The sequence below is a fragment of the Anguilla anguilla genome, chromosome 7 (assembly GCF_013347855.1).
Source record: "Anguilla anguilla isolate fAngAng1 chromosome 7, fAngAng1.pri, whole genome shotgun sequence".
Lineage (NCBI taxonomy): Eukaryota > Metazoa > Chordata > Actinopteri > Anguilliformes > Anguillidae > Anguilla > Anguilla anguilla.
The window spans coordinates 13,144,298-13,168,283 of NC_049207.1; the positions used below are offsets into that span (position 1 = coordinate 13,144,298).

Consider the following 23,986-nt stretch of genomic DNA (forward strand, 5'->3'; position numbering starts at 1 on the left):
TCTTTCCACCTCCGGCGCTGTGTGAGCGGTGACCCAGCACTCACCTGCTTGTTGGCCTTGAGGACGAGCCGCAGCGTGGCGATCTGCTCCCTCTTGGTGCTGAGCAGGGACTTGAGCTTGAGGATCTCCTCCAGGCAGGCCTCCTTGTCCTTGTCCAGCATGGGGGCGAGCTCGCGGGCGGCCGCCCTCTGGCGGGAGAGCTGCAGGGAGCGGTCCACGGCCCGCTGCAGGTGCTTGACCTGGTCCCGGATGATGGCGTTCAGGTTGTAGATGTTCATGGGCTCCTTGCGCAGGTCCGCGGCCGGCTCCGAGATGGGCGGGGAGGATGAGGAGGACGAGGGGGAGGGCGAGCCGCCGGCGAAGGGCGACCCCGAGGGTGTGCGGGCGGGGCTCTCCTTGCCCGGATCCGGGGGCGGCTCCTTGGTCGGGGAGTCGCTGGGACTCCGGGGCTCGGAGGGCGCGGCGGCGTTGAGCCTGCGGGCCAGGCGGGGCGAGAGCAGGGCGCGCGGGTCCTCCGAGCCCTTCAGGCTGCCGCTGCGGGCCGCGCGGCCCTGCCGGTAGTAGTCCAGCATCACGCGGTTGGGCGTCTCGTTGTTGCAGAGGCAGACGTGGTGGTAGAGCTGGGCCAGCTCCTCGCTGAAGGTCACCAGCTCGTCCTGCGCCGCGTTCAGCATGCTGTGGCTCTCGCTGGCCACGCCCGACACGGCGCGCAGCTCCGCCTCCAGCCCGCTGATCCGCTCCCGCCCCTCCCTGCAGCTCCTCTCCAGCTGGCCCAGCTGATCGGCCAGGGCCTGCAGCCGGCTCTCGCTGTGGCTCTTCTCCTCCACGCGGCTGTCCACGCTCTGGTTGTACGTCTCCTTCAGGGCCTTGAGCTCCGCCTTCAGGTCGATCACCTCCATCACCGCCACCTTGTACTTGCACTGCAGGATCTCCAGCCCGTGGATGTCCACCTCGTAGTCGTGGCTGTTGGGGGAGGAGTCCCCCTTCTCGGGCTCCGCCTCCAGCTCCAGCTCCATGTGGGCGTCCTTGTCGCACTGCGAGCGCTTCATGGCGTTCATGCGCTCGGTCAGGCGGTGCACGCGCTCGTGCTGCTCCGTCAGGGCTCCCTGCGTGTGCTCCAGCTGCGTCTGGGACTCCTGGAGGGTCGTCAGCAGCGCGGCCTTCTCCCGCTCCACCTGTGCGGGCGGAGCAGCACCACCAAGGGGTCAATCACTGAGTCAGCATCTCACATCACTTCCTGCAATCCCAGACACCCACTCTCCATTTGCATCCCTCACAACAATTTCAGGCACTGTCACACTTAGGGGTAATGCATCTAGTCTGATTCCTAACAATTCCAGCACCACATCCAGGAAGACATTCTCATTACTTTACTCAAATGCGGTTGAATTGGTTTTTGATCAGATATTGTGTTTAAGGTGTCTGACATCTAGAAAGCCATGTTCTCAGATTGTGAAACCCCATGAATTCCCCCTCTGGAACACACCCAGGAATAACAAAAGGATAAATCAATAAATACACAAAGTTCCCAAAAAGAGGCAGAGTAGCAGTACAAATGACTAAACATAGTTCAGTAATAAAGGTGTCCTGTCCCTTTAATTTCACAGTGCGTCGATAAGGGTATAAATATGCATCGTCCACAGAAGAAGGAATCAGAGACCTCCAGAGGAGTATGAGAGGGCTCAGATTTCTCACATGAGCACTGCAGCAGTGGTCTATAAACAAATCACTAATAGAGACAGACATCTGAGTGTTTCCTGTCTCTAGTGCATTGTGGGAAATTAGACTCCACAGGACCCTCTGTAAGCCATGCCCTTAAATGGATGTACACCATAGCCAAACTGTTTACAATACAAATACAGTATGTGTGTGTGTGTGTGTGTGTGTGTGTGTGTGTGTGTGTGTGAGAGAGAGAGAGAGAGAGAGAGATTAATTTAGAGTTTCAGAAATGCTTAGGGCTTTCAGGCTCTAGGTCTTGGTGCAGCTGTAGCCATGAGCTGCAATTCCTGTTTACATCACTATCGTGTCACATCACCTCCTCTGAGTGAGAGCAAGGAAAAGCTGCCACTTAAAGAGCAAGACCTCGCTTCACTTAGCCTGCCTAATAAATAATGCAGAAATCTACAATAGACTTCAGGAGCCAGCAAAGAGTGGGTATACAGTTGGCAAGGGAGGGAGAGAGAATATTAGAAAGAGAAAAGAAGGATGCAAAGAATTGGTTGTGGAATCTAAGACAAAGGGAGTATTTTAGAAAGAAAGAAGAGGGACTAAGAGGGAATGAGAGAGGAATAGAGTATAAGCGAGGGAAGGAGAGAGGAAGAAGGTAAGGGACAGTGCGCAGAAGTCATAGAGGAGGACTATATGTGCTTCAGCAAGCAAGATATCCCACACCCTGAATAATTCAGCACTCTCACACCAAACAGTAGCCATAACTTAGAGGGAACGAGGTAGAGGAGACTTGAAACTGCAGTATAGCCTTATGGTCAGGGACCTGGACCTGTGTATAGAAGGCTTTGACTCTCAGGGGGGTCACAGCTTTTGTACAGTTGGGCAAGATTCTGTCAACTTTAAGCTGAATTTCCTCAGTACAATACTTCACTGTGCAGTGAATAATCGGATGGCTGTTGAAAATGAAAGATGCCCTGGACAAGGACACCTACTGCAAATCAACTCTGTTTTATGAGTCTGGCTTTTCTGCATCAGGTAAGCTTTAAAAGCAAAGGTGTCCTAAGACTGGAATGCATAGCAAGGGATTCATAAAGGAGATGTAGTCACAGTGGACCAAACACTGTGGCCTTAGGAAATCTGATTTTGGACAGCTGAAATCAGTTACATTTTACCATAGCAATTTCAATGACAACACAAAAAAAATCACTCATCAAACATTACTGATTTCAATATGCAGCTGCATAGACACACTGCAGAGTTGAGTAGATTATCTGGTTTGTGCAGCCTGGCCTTTTAAAGGGCATGGACGTCCAGATGAAAAATCCCCTGTGCTGACAGCGACACCATGTCTATTTACTGTATGTTCACTGCCCCCCGTCGTGTGGCCTCCTTAACCCCTCCCCCTCTGCCCACCCAATATCCCCCAGACTCCTTGGCCTCCATGCTCACTGACACCAACCTGCCAGTCAGGCTACCTGTGGACAGCACAGTACACACGCTCATGTTCTCTCAGCAAATGAGAGGAATACTCTATGTGTACAGGTGGCAAATAAATTAGATGGTAACGAGAAATATGGCGTGCAAAGGTGACAGCTGAGACTGTTTATAGGGCAGGCATATGTTAGAACAGCACTCCTTTCCTTCAGACAGGGCAGTAGAAGGGCCTACCGGACCCTGGGCCACACTGGGTCCTGCTTTCCCACAGAGGCGTGAAATAGAGAACGGTAAATTAAATCCACAATGCCAGCCTTTGGCACTGCACTTCTGCCCGGTGGCCTTACAGTAAATCCCATCAAACCAGCTTCTGGGGTATTTGCTAGGAAGCTAAGCTATTATTAATTTCCATTCAAAAATAAAATAAAAATAAAGGACAAAGGGGGGATTCTTTATCAATCTGTAGAAGACGGACTGATGGAGAATCTTCTTCACTAATAGTCAGTTGACTAACATTAGCCAAGTTTAATGCTATAGAGTGAATGTAACTTTTTTTTTTAACTTGCAGCAAATCAGCTAGCTAGCTCCACTGTAGCATTTCAGTGCTTCTTGTCAGGTGAAGCTGACAAGAAGTCCAATGGTTAACAGCCTGTAATATTACAATGATGACAGTTGAAGGTGACTTGATAGCAAGTTGTCGGGCAATCTTTCAACAGCTGTACTAAAACTGTTGTGATTTATCTGTCTCTGTGGTAGTAGCAGGTAGCAGTAGCTCACTTCCATATTTTTCTGTTGTTCAGCTGCAAAGAGCATGTCTCATTTTTATTATAGGGGTGTTACCATTCCAAGCCAAACCCAAGTCATAACTCACCCCTAACTGCTACAATAACTCATAGTATGCCACCATGTCCCAGAAGTGTGGGAACATTAGTTTGTTTTGTACTTAAGTCCAAATTTATCATAATGTTGTGTAAAGGTCTTTTTTAGGATTACTCTTATTGTGCAGTACTATTAACACCCTGAACATACATTATCAAATATCATATATTTCATGCAGGTAACAAAGGTCAAGCCAGCAATATGTAGATCAATTGGTGATTTCTGCAGGGTTAAAAAAAAACAAAAACCTGTGAATTGCATTATAGTAAGTCGTGCATTTTGCACAACCCCTGCTGTTGCCATGCAACTTTGTCTGTACATCCCAATTACTCAGCTTGGTGAGCCAGGAAATTAATCCACCAGTAGTCTATTGGACTGTCCACTGAACCCGCCCTCAAATTGTATGTGGTCACAATGCAAAGATCACAACTCAATTGAAAATGAATTTTCATATTCAATCTTAATGGTGGGAGATGTGTAATCCCATTATCCTCTCCACTTGATGTAGCACAGTGTGTATTTTTCTGCTCCTAACTGATTAATGAGGATTGCTAACCTGCTAGCGTCAGGGATGCACTGTACACTATAACGGAGTGGACGCGTGGATGACTCTATCCTATCTAATTAAATGAGCTGCAGACATCAGGGTCGATTGTGGGCTGTTAATGCATTGGTGCAGTTAGTTTTGTCTTCCTAAGTCAGCCACATTGATTTGCAGGTAGTAAATTGGTACTGGGAATGATGGGGGGATGGGACTTGGAAGTAGGGGGGGCAGGGATGGCAAATCATTACTGGCTGCCTATGCTATCCTGCCATTAGAATGGCAAACGCACTGCAGTGCATTATTACAACCACTGACCTCTGGAGCACTGACAGCCCTAACCTTTGACCCCCACTCGCCGCGACTCACCTGTAGGAGCTGCTGCTTGAGCTTCTGCATCTCGGAGAGGTTGAGCTCGCTGAAGAGGTCGGAGACGGGGTGCAGCGCCTCCCCCTTCCTGCCGGCGGGGCGGTAGTCCCCGTTCATCTTGGCCAGCGGGACGTGGCCGTTGCACTTGTTGCCGTCCTCGTTGCTGGGCGAGTTGGCGGCCGTGGTGCCGTTGCTGCCGGCCTCCTCGGCGAACTTGAGGCCGTCCAGGGCGAGGTGGGCCCCGGCCCCGTACACGCTGTCGCTCAGGCTGAGGTAGTGCGCCAGCTCCTTGCGCAGGTTGTTCTTCTGCTCCCGCTCGTTCTTCAGCGTGTCCAGCGCCTCCTCCAGCTGCGTCTCCGAGATCTCCTTCAGCCTCAGCGCGTCCTCCAGCTGGCTGTTCAGCAGCACCGTCTCCTCCTCCAGCACCTTGATCTCGTGCTTCAGGCCCTCATACTCCACCTGGGGTGGGGCAGGGGAAGGGCGGAGGGAGGGAGGGAGGGAGGGAGGGAAAGATGGGGGCACGGAGAGAGAAAGAGTGGGGACAGAGGGAGGGAAACAGACCAGGAATTGGAAAGGTGGGAGGATGATTAAAGGGAGGGAGCAGAGAAAGGGAGGGAGGAGGGAAGAGAGGATGCTAATTATTGCAAATGATAAAATACAGGTTTTCACATCATCCTCAGGTTTAGATCTTATTTATAGGCTTACTTATATAAAGTCTACTCTGATATGGTACTTTTAACTTTTAATGTAACTGAAAGAGTACATATTGTCCCTATCGAACTCTGTTAGAGCTGATTTAACACTGCTAGAGTTGGTTTGGCAGTAGTAATCTTACTGTGTGTATGAGCTGAGTGTGAGTATAAGTAGAGGCAGGCGTGAGCTGGGACACACCTGGTTCTGCTTGAGTGTAGACACCAGCTTCTGCAGAGTGATGTTCTCCTCCTCCAGCTCAGTGTAGTCCTGCAGCAGCCGAGTTTCCCGAAACTTATACTCCCTGATTTCCTCCTTCATCCTGCTCCTCTGCAACTCCAGAACTTCATTAGTCTGAGAGAGAGAGAAAGAGCGAGCGAGAGAGAGAGATAGAGAGAGAGATTAATTCACCACACTGTATATGCCAGGGCATAATCTGCAGCAACCTTTATCTGAAGAGACCTTTAAACCTTTGTATCTATTTTAGCAAACCTGCTCAGTTTTACTGACTCAAGGAAACTGGTCTCTGGTTGACATGCATTCATAATCATATCATATTTGTGATGATTGCCACTCCTGGTATGTGAGGATGATGATGGCCTAAGCACAATACTTCTGCAAAGAGCACTGATACAGTTAAGCCACCAAAGAAAGCGTGATTTATACAGCCCATGCAGTGCAGAGAGTACACAAGTCCCGCTTGTCATCTGCATTCTGTCAGGTTTTAAATTCATGAATGCAACACCACCTGAACAATCCAATGTCAATGGAGAGTCAGGAAACTCCATGGTGAAAAAAAAGTCACACAAATCAGAAATTAACCAACTTTAATTAAAAATTTAAATTTAATTTATTAAATTTAAATTGTATTAAAATTAAAATGTTTGGATTATTAAAATTTAATGTAGTCACCCCAGTACAACTGCAGCCCTATACGTGCTAATGTTGATGAATATAGTATCTGTTTTGCATCGTTATCTTTTCTGTAGGTGCTGAAACTCAAGAAATAAATACAGCAGCTAGGTGTATTAATTTCTGTAATATGTATCTACAGATACTCCTTCCTTTAACAACCCTCTAAAAACCATCACTTCTGTAGGGTGTGCTCTGTACACGCACATTCGACAGAGATCCAGTCCTGCTGAGGTAAACTTGCTGTGTCCTGCCTGAGAGTCTCCACCCAACAAGCAGCATGCTTTTGGTCGCCATTGGTTTGTAGGACTGAGGGACTGTGAGATTGAGTTGACATGGTGTTATAGTTTAATAAACGTACAGTGGGTGTGAATGCTAACACTATTGGTGAGAGCCCTTAGTTTCTTTTGGCATCTTCCTGGTAATGAACCAGCTAAAATGCAGTCTGAGTGCCAAATTACCTTTTATATCAAACCCAGAAAAACAGAGTGAGAGACCCTGGCAACCTGCCAGGCCTTGAGCAAGGTCTCCCTGACATTGCATTGTTGTATTTGTCTGCAGTAGCGTAGTCATCATTATCAAAATAAATATTAAAAAATATATTTGCAACCTCACCTTCAAAAACACAGTAACAACATAACATAACATAAATTCTTTGCTCCTTACTCCTTACCAGCATCCTTACTAGCAGCGATTTACATGACATAATGTTTTACAGACTACATGTTTATGTAGCTGGACATTTACCTAAGCAGTCAAGCAGAAGATTTAAGTGAACCTGCAGCCTTCAGCTTACCAGCCCGGCTGGTTAACCGCTGCTCTACAGTGCTGTGCCTCTCACCCACAGCCTGCCCAGCGCTCTGTGAAGGTGCTGAGTGAGTCTCCTCAGGCTCCAGCCAATCAGCACGCGTGGCTGAAGTGCTGATGCTGCTTGCTCTGGGTGAGCTCCATGCATGACCCTGACAAGAAACTTCTGAAGCAGAGAGGCTGACTGTGCTGGGACAGACACCAGTGTGCATGAGCTCTGTGTGTGTGTGTGTGTGTGTGTGTGTGTGCGTGCGTGTGTGCATGTGTGCACACTTGCGTGTGTGTGTGTGTGTGTGTGTGTGTGTGTGTGCGTGTGTGTGTGTGTGTGCGTGTGTGTGTGTGTGCGTGCGTGTGTGTGTGTGTGTGCGTGCGTGTGTATTCTCAGAGAACAGGCCTGAGAGACAAACTCACAAAGCCCCCAAACCCCACACCTCATCCTTCTTCATTCCTTTTTTTCAAATTCACCCTGTCTCATTTTCCATTTCCCCCCTCTCTCTTATTTCCCTCCTTTCTTCTGTTCTACCCTTTCTCTCCCTGCAGCCACTTTTCTCCTCGATTCTGCACATATGTTCACCCGCCAGGCAAACGAGCAAAATAGCTCTCTGTTCATCATGTGATCATAACTGTGATACAGTATGTTGATTATGGCCGCTATTTCTAATTTTGCCATAATCAAGAAACATTATGCAACATTTCTGCAACTGCAAAACATGTTTTTTTGTGAACAAAACTGATGGTTAGCAGCCATCTTGTGACACGGGCGTTCACACTATTTATCAAACAACATTTAATTTAATAAAATTAGACTTAATTTAGCTTTTTATTAGGAAATCAATAGACTAAAAGATAATGCGCAATTAGATGTCAACAGATTGGCCCACTTCAGGAGCAAGAGATTCAGTTGCCTGCTGACACAGACCAAGTACATTTTTTAATGAACTTCTAATACACATTAATGACCATGGTGGTCACTGCCACAGCGTGCTGTCTCCTGCATAGTCTTGGTAACGCCTGTCATTAAAGATGAGCAGTGCATTAAGGCCAGGGGATCACGAACCAATCACCTCAATCAGTGCAGTTACATCAGAGAGTGGCAATCAGGAGATTTATTCATGTTTGTGGAGGTCTTCCATTTGGATGAAATTTCCATTTTGCCCAGGGCTCGACTTTCTAATTCAGTAAAATTTGCTTCCATTTTTAGGGGGCTGGGACAGGTGGAAGGGGTAATATTTATTTTGATTGTCAAGTTGAATATGTCACTTTTACATTCTATGAAGTGTCCAATATAGGAATATCAAAACACTTTGGTAGGTACAACATAACCCATATAAAGTATAAGCACTGAATAAACATGTATAAACAACTATGTCAACTGTCATAGGGTGCACTGTAACTCCAAGCCATTACTGACATTACCATGACATCCTCTTTCTACATGACATGGTAAATATAGATTTGATGGAAGGCGACATAGCACACACTATTACAGTGAGTATGTCAGTTGGCAGCATACATTATGCTTGTGCAGTGCTAGGGAAGGTGTATGTGGGTATTACACGTGTGCTATCTATGACCTTTCATGAAAAGTGTTACCTCCCTTTCTTCATCACACGCGTAATATTTGGGAAATGCACAGGACTGCTTGCGCTGCAACACAGCACCTGATGAGTCAGCACTGACTCTATTTCAGTCTGCGGGACATGACTCCTCTGAGACCAGAAAACACATCTGAAATTTCCATGTCTGATACGCAGTAAAAAAACTAAGTAGCTACAAATCCAGCGTGTTTACATTCTCCTTCATTTCTGTATGTTTTATAGCAATGTATTATCCTCTTTCGGTGTGTGTATCAGTGGACATTAATTACTGATCTGCACTCGATGTGTTTATATAAAGATGAGGTTAAAGAACACCATATAACTAAAGATGGCAGTAGGTTGAAAATGTTAATCAATTAGCCTCATCTTCACTGATGCAAAGCAAAGAGTGCAGATCTATTATTAATGGGCTGAGTTCATTACTGTGAGCTCGGGCACATGTGTCCGCTAACCAGCATTTACACAGAAGAATATAGTACGTGTACATGAGGATCGATAACAGTATGTCACAGTGCACATGAGCTCGATAAAAATAGGGACAAAGTGTTCTATTCCAGAATGATTGCACAAACTGCACAATTGAAACTGCATAGTAGGCTTGCTGTATGTTTGACCACAGTACACAGTGTCAATGTAACTTGTTTGGCTGATCTTTTGTGCTATAAATGAAAGTATTTTCCATCGGCAACGCAAGAATTACACACACCCTCAAGCCACTCAAATCTCTAGCATAAAAAGACCAGATTGGGAGAAATACTGCTGCAGACCATGCTGAGTGAAAGCAGTCATAACCATTGACTGTTATCTGTTAGAAGTGCTCTTGAGCATTCAGTGGCATCCCATGTGGCGGATAACATGTTTCTCACCTCCTTCCCAATAGGAATGAATATACACTGAAAGCATTGTGTTCTAGGGCTGTCTGGATCATTAAGCACAACAGGATGACGATAACAAGCAGAAAACTCTTATCTGGACACGGACCAGTAGCTACTTTGTGATGAGTTTTGGCTGATGAGAGCTTCCCGTTGGAAGCGCGGATCAGATACAGCGCCGCTACACGACAAACAAAGCCCCATGTGGCGGCAGCATCTGCCTTCCCACAGTAATTTAAAAATGGCCGTCCGTGCTCATTAGCAGAAATGTCAAGAGGGCACGAGGCATGAGGAAGATGGGGAGGTGACTGACAGGTTATGTGCCACAATGAGACAAACAGGTGACAGGAAACAAGGGGTGCTGTGAGCCCTCAAGGTACAAAATCCAGACCATTACCTACCGACTGAAGAAGGAGGTTCTCTGATACACTTCCCTGCTGGAACCAGGCTGGCTCACTATGCCCCTTACACCGTAATGCTGTAACCAGGCTGGCTCACTCTACCCCCTTCACACTGTAACATTGTAACCAGGCTAGCTCCCTATACCCCTTTTACACCATAAGGCTAGAACCAGGCTGGCTCACTATATCCCTTTTACACTATAATGCTGGATCCAGGCAGGCTCATTATATCCTTGTACTGTAACTCTGGAAACAGACTCCCATTACATTCCTTCCCCACTGTAGAAGTGGAACCACATTGGACCTGTATACCCTTTTTTCCACTGCAGAACTGGAACCAGGCAGGTTCAATATACCCTATGAGACGGTAATACTGGAAACAGACTTCATATTATCTCTTTTCCGCTACTGGAATCAGCTTATATTAAAGCCATTTTTCACTAGGCCCTTTTCCAGTGTTACCACCGCGGTGGCACACAGTTGTTCACATTAAGCCCACTGTTTGTTCTTTAACTGCAGTCCAAGGCTAAGGGTTTAGCACAATGAAAATACACCGTACTGCACATTATTTGAAACGGAACTGGTTGTTTCTTGTTATGCGATGTGATATGATGTAAGCAGGCCACTTCCTCCCTACTGTATATAGTTGGAGCAGAAGAGTTGAAGCATACGTTGCGGTTATGCAGCTGATTCTGCCGACAGCTCTCTAGTGAGCAGGCCCACCAGCAGTAGCACTAGCAGGCTCAGCTGACGTGCGTCAGCATGTCATCCACACGGGCAGAGGGGCATAATGATCCTCTGTGTTTCCTCTCATTACAGCTCTCCCACAGCATTCCTAACAACCTGGCACAGGCTAAGTGCTGAGTATGCTGTATGACTGAAGGCCTTTTTCAGTCCACAATATAACTAAATCATTTTCCCATAGATTCAATGCTGAACAAGTAGGTCTTTCTACAGAGGTGGTTTTATGCCTTATGATAAATGTACTGATGAATTTTTAAAAAACTAAAACCGGTGGTTTGGCAAACAAGAAAGAACGACAGATATTCTACACTAACATATTTTCTAAGGATCACATGTGCTCTTAAGTTGAAAAATTTAGGAGCACACTAATGCATCCCAATTGTTAGACGTGCTCCTAAATTATTTTTGCAGGTAGCACACATCTGGGGCAGATGATCCTAAAATGGGAGCACTGCAGAGCCCCGCACATACAGTACAGAGCTGGTTCTGCCCCAGTTTGCTCTGACGCCCATAAAAAGCGAGTGAGATTCCACTCTGAGCAGTGAGCCCAGGCGGTGCGGGGCTGGGCCGGCGATGTGGGGCGGGTCCGGGGCACGCGTACCCTCCCTCATGTGCCGAGCTCAGGGCATTTCTCTCATCCTGCGGCTTAGCGCCGGATTTGCCCTCCACAATAGGGCTGAGCTGGCAGCGTCTGACCCCAGCCTGACCTCCCGCCCCGGGTGGCTGCTGACTCTCTCACTCAGGCACTCTGGATGAACCCTGTGTGAGCGTGGCATGACCTGCTCTGCCCCCTTACTCATATCCGGGGCAGTACACCCGAAAGGAGGGGGGGGGGCACACGGGGCCTGCACGGAGAATAAAAAGACAAAGGAGGACCATCCCATCCCTACACTACCTGACTGGTACTAAATTGCAGTGGGACAATACATAGGAGCCCCAATGTATGTATTCTGTATTCTGCCCATATTATCTGAGATGACAGTTATGCTCTATGAACTATGCTCACATACATGTACACATGCTCATTGCAACTCCTCCTCATCTATGGTTATTATTCTTCAGACATACCCCTCATATAGCCCCTCAGAGTCCATGCCCTCTCTGTGTGGTTGTGTGTTCACTTACCAACCCTGCACTTTGAATCCCTATGGAAAAAGGATTTTTGTGTGCTTAAGAAAGGTGCTTCGGTACCATGTCCAAACACGTTGGATATCATTAATAATAACAGTCGATGTTTACCTCTCTGAGCTCCTGCAGGACCCCGTTCAGCCGCTCGTTCTCGGCCTGCGTGTTGGACGCCACGGAGCGGCTGAGTTTGAGCTCGCCCTGCAGCTCCAGCAGACGGCCCATGTAGTACGCCTCCTTGGAGGCGGACTCCTGCAGCAGCGTCTCCTCGTTGGTCTCGCCATCCTCGGCCACCTTGCGCTGGTTTGAGTACGCCTGGCCGAAAGCCTGAGGGAGGGAGAGAGAGAGGGAGAGAGGGAGGGAGGGAGGGAGAGAGAGAGAGAGAGAGAGAGAGAGGGAGGGAGGGAGGGAGGGAGAGAGAGAGAGAGAGAGAGAGAGAGAGGTTAAGTAGGTGTATTTATATCAAAAAGCGAGTTACTCAACTGTAATGGCTTGAGTAAATATCCAGGTGTATATGGATACAGAGTAAAACAATTATGTGAGTAATCCAGGGGTCTATTGCTAAAATAAACAATGTCATCTAATGCAAGCAAATGTCTTCCAGAAAAATTCTGGGGAAAATAGTATACTGTATATATATATATTTGAAACCACTGGGAGCAGCGGGGAAAACTTGTAACTTGCCCAAACCAGCAGTGTCTGTCTGAGGGGACAAGTCAGATAACATTTCAACCTATTGCTTCAATCAATAGGAACTGTGTTCCAGTCTTCCTGACAAGGGATTTCACACTACTCTGAGCTGACCTGTCATGACAAATGAATTCCCTCCTGGTGATGACCACAACAATGCCAAACTGATAAAAGCACAGAGCTTCAGTAATGACAGCTAAATAAATCTGCAGTCACAGACACTATACACTGTACTGTACACTGTATAAAATACACTGACTACACTCTACAATGTATAAAAATACACTAACTACGCTCTAAACTGCAGAAAAGTTGCCACATAAAAGAGCCTTTCATGGAATTTGAAAATTCAGCTTCATGTACTTGAAAGGTACACTGCAGGTACATTGAGGTACACTGCAACCACCTTAAATAATCAAACAAACCTCACTTGATTAGCAGCACTGTCTGGAAATGGCTGAGAAATGCCTGAGTTACTAGTTCCACACACACACACACCCACACACGCGCACACGCACGCACACACACACACACACACAAACAAGTCAATTTCTCTCATCAGGATCACTTCTGCCTGAGCGAGCACGGTGACATCACTGGCCGCACCCCCACCCGTCACCTCCCATCTGTCTCATCCACCATCATCACCATGACTGGAGCAGATGTTAGGCGCCAAGACAAGACTAGCCGATTACTTATCACTTATTGGAGAAATAATAATAATAAAGTCAGAGGCATTATTATTGTGAATCATTAGGATCATTATGCCGAGAGAGGTGCAGATGCTGTGAGCAATAATAATGTTATGAAACAATATGCCTGCATATTGCCTAATAATGGCCACTGTTGACTCCACTACTGGCTTTAGCACCACTATGGCTAGACGTCAGCCTGTCAATGTGAAGGCCATGATTCCAGATGACTTAAAAAAAAATTATGTAATTGATTATGTTCACATAATGGGAGGGCTTCAATCTCCCAAAATGCCCTCCATAAAAGCACTCCGTTTGGGGTAAACCGGAACTGGAAGCTTTGGACACAAAACTGGTGCTTTCAAATTTTATTGTTAGTCTTAAACCTGATCTTACTGCCATTCCTCTTGATAGGGTAATCTGATCTGCATGACATCACGCTCAAGCTGATGTACAAGTAGTGGAAAAAATAATACAGGCGATACAAAAAGTTTATGTAAAGCAGATGCAAGGACAACACACAGGTGTAGCACATTTACTAATTAAGCAAATAGCACCCTGAGAGGCGTATTTGTTTGGTCATGTGTGCAAATGCTGGAAAAGCCAGGTTGCCCGTAACTATGGCTAGCGTGACTGGAAGAGGAGACTTGAGTGACTTTGAAAGAAGGGTGATTGATGGGGTGCATTTGCTGGGAGCTTTAGTGATCGGGGCAGCTCAGCTTGGTCTTATTTCATGATCAGAGCTGCCTGAGGTGATGTCAGCATGGAAGCCCAATGGAATGACATCATCACAAAGGCCAGGCGAAGACAGAAGTGCATGCTTCAGGATCATTGGCCTCTGCATTACTATGAAGCGCGAGGCAAAACGGAAGAATAACCAAAGGTCAGCGTTGTTTTTTTCAAAACAAACTGACTACGTTTAGCTTAGGTTGACTACCTGTGCAAAAGTAAAAAATGTAATGTAATGTAATGACACACAGAGATTGGGAGAGCATCAGAATGCGCTAACGCTCTGGTTTAGGCAGACAGTATTTTGGTCAGGCCAGCTGGGAAATTCTCCTCCCGTGCGCAAAACAAGATAAATAAATAAAAGGATGCACACGCAAATACTATGAAGAGCAGTGGAAATCATTCAGGGGCCCAATAATTCAGGGGCCATTGGCTATTAACCGTGATATGTAGCTGGAATAAGCATCAGGTAAGACCCCGTATCACATGAGAAAATCGATGCCCAGCTTACCTGGAGAGAAGGAAGAGATATTACGGAGTGCAAAAATCAATTTGAGGTGCAGGGCAACTTTGAGCTGCAGCAGTAAGGTCAGAACAGCCAATGGCACTGAGAGAATTTGTGTGGCACAGGACCGTTTATCCTTTTCCTGACAACACTGCACAGGTGCCCGGTTCCAGTGCCCTAGAAGTGCATCCTTAGTTGAAGACCTGCTATATTCATCCAGAGCAGGATGTGTGCTGTGAGGATCAGAAACTAGTGGACAGAAGCAAAGGCCTCCACTCCAACAGGAAAGAAGATAATAACGCACTTCCTGATTTTGACCCTTCAGAGTATAAAACTGGCCAGATTAAACCGGCAAGTGATGCAATGAATCAAACCCAATGGCAGGGAGAGACACACACCACTGATTACAATGGAGCCGTGAAGGGCATATTCACCTAATGCCAGACAACTGGTGAGTAGGAATCAGGTGAATAGCAAGGAGTGCTTCAATAAAAGTCCTGATTAAAAGGCCTCTATATGTCAAGGCCTCTATTATATCAATATGATAATTTCTATTTGGGGTTGATTCTTGTTAATGTAGTGCTCTGCCCAGGCCTTCATGATATCCTCAGAACACAGAGACTGCAGAACTGCAGCATTTGGTGTTCCTCTGATGCCCACTGCACAATGATGCAGTGTCAGGTGTCTCTGACCTGTGAGTTTATCACACTGTATCACAGGATAACAGCAGAGCAATGCAGGCTGCAGAAGATGAAGTACCATTAATGCTTAAGGGTGATGTGAGATTCACTGAACCGGTTCCTTTCTGCACAACTAATTTTATCACTCTTTATTATGAATTAAATTTATTAAGTCAACAAAATGACTAACAAGGGTGCCAGGAGAGAGCTATAACCGAGACTCGGAGATACATTTTGTAGCAGAGGTAATTTATCACGGTTAAATTTGTTCTGCTCCACTTGGGAATATCAGTGGCACACACGTTTCTGTGGGGAAAGAGTAATGACTCTCCCAAGCAGAGAGAGCTATTGTGTGACTCTGGCTGCTTGGTTCTTAACCCTGTCACGCCCACCGCGCATGTGTTTTAGCACAATAAAGTTACTGATGCCATTAGTTGCTTCTTGATCTCCTGGAGGTAACTTATTAACTATCTTTATTCTTTGCGTAAGCCTACAGATGTTTTTCTGTAGCCGTTTGCCAATTGTTGGGAATTGGCAAACCAAAACCAACACAATACTGTTGAAAAGATATTCATACAATTTAACAGGGTTTTTATCCTCTATCTTGAAAGCCAGGCAAAAGACACCAGCTGCTTTATCTCATGGTAATCGTGTGTGTGTGTGTGTGTGTGATTTAGATAAGAACTTCAAGCGGATAGATGAACAGCTGGTCCTGTATGGTTCTAGATATCGTTCCTCTATTCTCCAGCATTGCTAAAACAGTCACGGAAAAAGTTGACCCCAGAGTGCCGTCTCCATGGCGACGTGAACTCACAGCATGGCATCAGCAAGGGGTAGGCACACAATGGGCAGAGTCTGGGATGAGGGCACTCTTTCACTCAGTGCCTTGTGCTTACGTGGGACAAATGACCAAACTACATCAAAAGTGGGTTAACAGTCCAAAAAAGCACAATTTGCATGCTGTTAATTAAATCAGTCTCAGGGATCATTTACATCTCTTAATTGCACCGGGACATTCATTCTACAGCGTACAGACTCCCACAAGTCTTATTAGAAATGCGTCAGTGGTGGGTGTGTGGGTGTGTGGATACTGTATCCAAGAGGAGACAGACTACAGTGCTATTCAGCTAGCTATCTTCTCTGGCCAAAGGGTGTTTGAAGCAGGCCCAAATTAGAATCTCGAAGATGGGTATGTGGTTCATTTTGTGTCATCAAATACAATCCCATTACAATTTTAAAAGATTCAATTAGCTATTAGGCTGAGCCTTTGGAAGGAATTTTGAAGATATACTCCACAAGCGATTTTAAGCAAATCTTTCACATTATTCAGTTAATGATTTCGAAGCTTAATAAAAAATGTGCTTCCTCTTGCGGTCTTTAGCAATTTAGCAATATCCGACCAGCAAGGTGTTCAAAACATGGATAAACACTGCCAGTAAAGTACAATAGTTGTAGAAAAAAAATCACAGTCAAAACCTCAATTTTACTGAGCTAGCTAGCTATTATTTGTACAATGCACTTCATCCGATTAATATATACTAATATAACTAGTTCATGAATGTATTCGAGGAATATTCCAAGCTCAGTTAAGACCAGTTTTCAAATGCTTTTGAAATGATCAATGCCATATTTTTTAAAAATTTATACTGCCTACGGCCCAGTCAAAACACATCCAGGGATAGTGTACTATTATTTGCTCATATCCCAGAGTCTGCCATTGCAAAAGCCCTTGTACCACCTTCCATCTTAACGGATATCAATTCACTGACATTAACAACAGTTTTTTTTACACGGAATCCAGTGTCCCACTAACATATGAATAGCAACCAATGAATATGCAGCACTTTGCAAATAATTACATTACATAAAAGACGAGGTTGGGGATTCAATCAAATCTGTGATGTTTCCTTACCAGCACTGGCACAGGCAATCACATGTGACCCTGCTTTGTTTACATTTGTCACAGGGCCCAGGTTCCTCTCCCTCAGGGGAAATGGAGCGCTTTTGCAATTAGCTACTGAAGGGAGGCGACCCAGCATAAAAGCCTGAATTAATTCTGGGCCAGTGCGAGTCACTTTAAAGCCACAATTTTAATGGAAGCTGCTGGCACTGTTTGGGTACAGGGGGGCCGCTCTGGGGTGCAGCTGGGGCCCCCGCGAACGTGACGGGGACGCCACGATGTACAACCGCCACCGCGCGCGGGCCGCGGCGCTCTGAACAGATGGAGAACGGGGCCCCGTCGCTGCCAGGAGGGGGCAGCCCGCATTGCCCGGCGTCTCCATCTGTGCCCTGCTATTCAAAGGAGAGCTGACACAGTGGCACAGTGACTGTAAGGAGAGCTCTTGAGCTCGAGTCGTCCTCAAAGATGCACTGTGCAGACCATCGGCGGTAAAAAGGCCCATTAGCAGGAACCTTTCTCTGGGACCTTGGCCGTACATATTGCTTTCAAGCCGGATTGCAATCAGCTCGTCTGTCTTCCGTCCGCGAAATGAAGAATTTGATTCAATCTGATTGCAGTCTGAAATGTATGTGCAGAAGATGAAGAATATTGTAAATGCATGTTTAAGCAGCAAACGGTGAATCTACCAATCCAATTTACCATCTTACCGGATGGCTTTGCCTCGCTTCAGCCGAGGCAGATGAGACCTCACAAAAGGGGGACCCCGATATAATACAATCTGCAGAAAATGTAGTTCTGATTTGTGTCCTGAGGCTGCCACTTGCCCATTCTAGTCAATAACACATGCATTAGGGCCAGGTCAGAAAGAGATAAAGCCCACAAGCTAGAGTGCTCCAATTAAATTGAGTGTGATGAGCAAAGTTGAAGGCATTCCTCTTAAGAGGGACCAGACTGTGCACTTCTGCGATAGTTAGCAAGGGCTTCAGAAAGATGCACATTACTAATAACAAAGAGAAAAATATAGAGCCATAGTTATCATTTAATACGCATTGTTTATATACAGTATGGATTATGGAAACATCAAATGTAAACCACCATTTTGCAGTTAGAGAGTGAGGACTTTGAAGATAGAAAGGAAGGTACAGAGTATGAATACCTGCGTCTAAAGAGCACAGTGCTGTTGGAGTTTATCTTACTGCAAATTTAATCTGTCTCCAAAAATAAGGAACTGTGGTCAAGCAAACTTAATACATTTTTCAATTCATGTGCAGTTAGTTCTCAAGTGAGAGGCAAAGTCAAAGGCAAACATTTCATTATCTAAGTATGAATGAAAAAACAACTATTTTAATGCCCAGCACTACATGACTATGTTACGCCACTTTATTGTCATTATAATCAGACTTTAATTAAGGGAACAGGGAAAATGCCACAATGATGATTTCACATTTCTGCTATGAGATCTTTAATAAAGACTGACTCAGGCTCTGGATTTAAATGGACGGCTAATGTGGAGCGGATGGCAGTGTTATTGATATGGTAACCTGTGCAGCATGCGCTGAGTGAATGCATAGCCAGCAAAATTATCCCAGATGGTGTACTGCAGTACTGCTATCAGAATTTCAGCACCATGGAGAGAGACACATATGGGCAAAATCTCTCTTCCTGGGTATGTTTTTAATGGTCAGCTTATTTGTATTCATGTCCGTTTTAGTCTATCTCTGAAATAATTAATGTAATCAATATAGTCTAGCTATCTCAAGGGAAGAAGCATCACGTCAGGAATTTATCACTCTGAAGTCAGGAGCTCAAAGCCCTCAGACTTTTAATATGGAGTCTATCAAACCGATCTCTGTATCCCTTCAGCCAACAGGAGAGCAGTTGGACTCCCAAGCCAAAGTCATTCCTAAAATCAGACAGAAAGGGGGAGGGGTGAATGACAATTTGGGGCGGGGTGCGTAGGAAGCATGAGTTGCAGTAAAAAGTCACCAGACCAGACACCAGACAATTTGGATTTGATCTGAAGGTCGAAAACATCAAGAAAATGCTAAATGATAATTTAGTTATAATAGGGAAAATGTATACAAAAAGCAGATACAGCAGAACTAGTCTTCTTTCCAAGCTTTTAATCGAAATGCCTGACAACAGCTCAATGGATGATGTAATGTCTGATGATGAAACCCTATTAGTTTCAGTTTACAAATATACACTTACCGTTGTTTCAGAAAAAACCACAGCATGTACAAGTACAGTACGTCACCATATTCCACGACATTCAAAAGATATGTTTATCTACTTATCTAGAACACAGCAGAGTGCTAAATAAAAATGCTAACATCTAAAACATAATTTTCTTCCCTGAAATAAAATATTTGACTTGTATCTGCACATAAGACTAAGGGATTATTCAGGTTCATTTATTTTTGTGCAGCAGAATCAGCAGAGTGTGGTTGGGGCAGTGCACAGAAAGAAAGGAGATGGGGAGCAGCTATCTGCACCCTGGCATGTGTTGGATGTGGCAGGCTCTATCATGCTGCTCTCTCATGCTGTGTGTGTTTGTGTGATTTGTTAGGAGAGTGGAGTGGATGGGGGTGGGTGGTGGGGTGGAAGCTCACGATGTGATTAATGTAATTGAGGGAAGGGAGGGCAGGAACTGGAGGATCAGGGGGGATGTTCTGACACACTATCTTGGAACAATGTTTAATGTAATGAAGACCCTGTGGAAAGTGGGAGAAAAGGGTTTGAGTGAGGGAGGTCGATGGAGAGCAGGGGGAGTTGATGGACAGCCACGGGGTGGATGGATGTAGCAGACGAGGGAATTTCTTCACACAATACTGGTAAATTTCAGAAACCCATTAATATAACTGAAGCAGTGGAGAGGATGGTGGTGAGAGGATTTAAAAACACTTTCCTGGTAAAAGCAGGAGAGTGCTGGATTTTGACAGCTGTGACAGCCATGCCGGGTGAGGAACGTAACAGAATGCGCCTGGCTCATCGGCTTGATCACTGATCCAAAAACTCTGTCCACATCCCCTGGCGTCAGGCAGACCCAGCTCCAGGACGCCGCTCCACAGCGGGGGCGATTTGTTTCACACGAAGTTGTCTCGGCAACCACAACAGCCTTGCAGCAACAGGGTCCAACAAGACCGGTGCCAAGCTGCCTGGGTAAAGTCCCAAAGAATCCCACAATAACCCTGAGGGAGACTGTGAGGGAGGGAGCAGTGGAGTGTACATTAACATCCTTCACTCTTTCAAACTCAATCTGCAGGGGCGTGCACACGCAGAGAGTACTGCACTGTCACATACGCACACAACTAATACAATGGACTCCATAGCTCACACACTCAGATTAGCCAGCCAGTATACAAGTCGAACAAGGGTTGCAGAAGTCCAAGCTGTTGTGAACACAACTAATGTGTACTGGCAAATTACAAAAGAGCAGTGTCTCCATCTAGGAATTTATAGGTTTGGTGTACTCTTAGGTATAGTGCAATGCCTGAATTTAAAGTAGCCATGTTTACTGAACTCAGATAACTGTGGGATTTGGACTTTGGACTCTCATCTTGCCTGTACTATTAGCAATCTTGCAGGGAATGCAAATAAAATGACTTCCCTGCCCCAGAGGGATCAGTGCAGCTGTATTTGCTGCTAAAATGAGTGACATGTGGTTGGCTTTTAAATTTATGCTGAGCAAGTTCTCAACTGTTGTAATTTCACAAGAAAGAGATTTTCACAAAGTTCCATTTAGTAAAATTGTAATTAATATGAGTGACATATTACAGATATCAACCACTTAAGGTAAGAATATAAGTACTGATTATAGTATCCTGTGCTTAATCATAATTTCTCTATTCTGTCTCCATATTAGTTTCACCTAATCATCCATTTCCACTCCCCACTGTTTTAAAATCTCATAAAGAGACAAAAGGAAACACTGCGTATGATCAAACTGAATTACTAAGGGTGTGATTGTGAGGTAAACAGTTCTTAACATAAAATTCTGTTTAGTGCACTTACGCACTAAACCTTCCAACTTGAACCAAGTTGAACCTGGCTTTTCTGTGCAGGCTGTGGCATTGTACTGGTTCAATTTCAACAGCAAGTCCGTAGCGTGATGAGAATTCAAATATCCTCTCATCTCTACGTGCGTGACCTTAACTGTACTCAACGAGGACACAAGCTGCTAAAACATCCTGTCGTCAGTGGGAAGGACCAATCAAATTTCAGCAGACTGGCTCGGATTAACACCAGGACGTGCCCAATCACATTCGTGTCTGAACACAGCTCCCTCCTGCAGCCGATATGCATGCATTTAGCGTTAAAGCAGATAAAAATCAATCCATATACAAATAAAGTGCAAAAGCAATCTAGCCTCAGAGCTCAGTGAAAATTCCGAGCAATGTTTCCATTGGATTTCAGCAGTAAAGGAGTCAAATATTAAGACAGCAATATGGATTCAAGTGTACTGGTGATAAGAAGGCCTATACGTAGGGAGAAATGGAAAATGTGCGTTGTTATGCCCTCAGATGAAATATAAATGAAGTGCAAAATCTCATTAAATATTTTACTATACGTAAATTTATGACTGCAGCTACGGTACACAAAGCAAATTTCACTTCAATTCTATCTTGGGTTGTTTTTTCCAGTGTAGGTTACTGAAATGTGCTGCCTTGACAGGAACACTCCTAACAGCCCACCACTTTATGTCCCATATCAGAACAGAAAAAAAACAACTGGAGCACATTCATTATTCTATAAAAGATTCACCAGAATTTGTTACTCTTCTTTGTACTACAAAAAGATTGCTAACCACCTTCCTCAACAGACTACAGAATAGACAGTGTGTCCGCCCACCTTGGGGGTACAATCTGCACCAACCCCAAAGGTCAGACAGAATAAAGCCTCTATTCAATGCATCTTGATTAAGCAATTCAATTTGGAAAAAAAGTACGCTCATCCTGCCACAGATAAGAGGGACACCTGGACCATTTCCCAGACTGACAGTCACCGTTTCTGGCCAGTGCCCACCTGCCCCGCACGGAGCCCGCGCCCATCTGCGTGACGTTGGCCGCTGTGCCACGCTGCTGCTGTCCAGCCTGGCGTATTTATCACTGCCCGAGTGCCCGGCGTGCTGGGATCCGCAGCTCAGAACATATGCTGCACAGGCCTCCTCCTGACAAACACCTACGCCGTGTGAGAAACAGAGTGAAACATCATAAACTCCTGCCCCTGTCAGGCCCTTGGCTAGCCAGTCAGGAGAAAGGACAGATGACATACAGTAATTGAGTGGCTATCCCCTTTTAGCACGCTACCCGAAAGGGAATATAATTTACTATACGAGAGCTGAGGGCGAATGAGGGGGAAGTGGAACTTGGACACTGACAGATTTCAGGGGTCTCCTGAAAGGGCAAAGGGGTTCACTCCAGCACGAGTACGGCTTCTCCAGCACTGAGCGAGGATATGTTCGCCCTGGGCCTTCAGCCGGAGAATCCATTAACTGTGAGGAGCCCTTTGTACTTAACTGCTGACTGAATTCTGAGAGACCAATTTCCCACATGAGGTGACTGAGGGATGATGGGACTGGCCTAGGGAGAGTGAGGCCTCATGAACCGCATAATGAGCGGAGCTAACATATGCTGTAATCACTGACTCACATAAATTGATTAAAAGAACTGTACCACTCTAACCGTCACTGAAAATATATGCAACCTTGGGGTTCACCCAACACTGTCATACAGTCTGAACTCTCGCCAGAGTGCTCCTGCAGTACAGCGCTAGTGAGCTGCCCCTTTGAGAGAGCGGCTCTGTTTGAACGCGTCATGCGTGTGGCTGAGCCCAAATGTTTCAGCCCCGCCGTAGCGCCTGCGGGGGGAGGGGGGGTGGTTGGTGGGGGGGGGACGCGGACGGTCGCCCCGACACACAGACGCCTGAAAGGCCAGGCCGGTCAGCGGTCGCCGCGGACACAAAGCCAGCTCTCCGCCGTGGCTTTCCTGTGAATGCGGTGCGGGAGGGGCGCGCCGCCAGAGGCCAAACGCGGCCGTGAGCAGATGACCGTGTTAATGCTGCTCCCCCCCCACCCCCCAAGCTCCGCCCCGCTAAGTCTGTGATTCGTCAGTGCGATTAAATGGCAGACTGCACATGAACCTTGAATCACAGCCACATCTAGGCTATACTTTCAGACTGAGAAAATGGAGAAATAAACCTGGGCACTGCTTTTCTGTCAAGAGTGAGGTGATTTAATCCTGGATATAAACTCTTAATGCCTCTACAGGGGCTAAAGCCCAAGCCATATATATGTACTCGTCACCATTTCTGGAAGGAATACATTAAATGATCATTAGACATATATATTCAGGACCACCCCGTCTTACAGAATTTTAACACAGATACTTTTTGAATGCAGAGCTTAAGTCTTTTCGTCCTTTACATCAGTCTTCCAGCTGATTCAGTCATTTTACTACACTGGTCCAGTTTTGAATTTATTTTGCCCATAAAATATTCATTTGATTCAAAATGTGCCAATACATAAGAAATTACCCTGGTGGGCACTTACATTTTCACCGCATATATTTAAAATGACTTGGGATTATACTGCATTTTAATTGACAAACAGAGACATGAAACAGCATGGATGGATTGACCACAGTCAACCTCAGCTCTGCTGGCACTGCAGCCTCGTATAATGGACAATTAAATTTACATTGGACCGGGGTCTCTGTCAAGTCAAATCTTCATCCTACCCGTTGGCCTTGG

General features: G+C 45.8%; 1 protein-coding gene across 3 annotated transcripts in view; it reads right to left on the minus strand.

The window, feature by feature from the left end:
- The window catches only part of bicd1a (bicaudal D homolog 1a), a 53,279-nt gene that overhangs the window by 13,430 nt on the left and 15,863 nt on the right, over nucleotides 1-23,986 (minus strand). For all 3 annotated transcript variants that reach the window (XM_035426498.1, XM_035426501.1, XM_035426500.1), the window contains exons 2-5: nucleotides 12,155-12,367; nucleotides 5,783-5,935; nucleotides 4,892-5,350; nucleotides 45-1,175 (exon numbers count right to left, since the gene is read on the minus strand). In XM_035426498.1, the coding sequence (XP_035282389.1) occupies nucleotides 45-1,175; nucleotides 4,892-5,350; nucleotides 5,783-5,935; nucleotides 12,155-12,367 (1,956 nt within the window). The remainder of the gene's footprint in view (nucleotides 1-44; nucleotides 1,176-4,891; nucleotides 5,351-5,782; nucleotides 5,936-12,154; nucleotides 12,368-23,986) is intronic.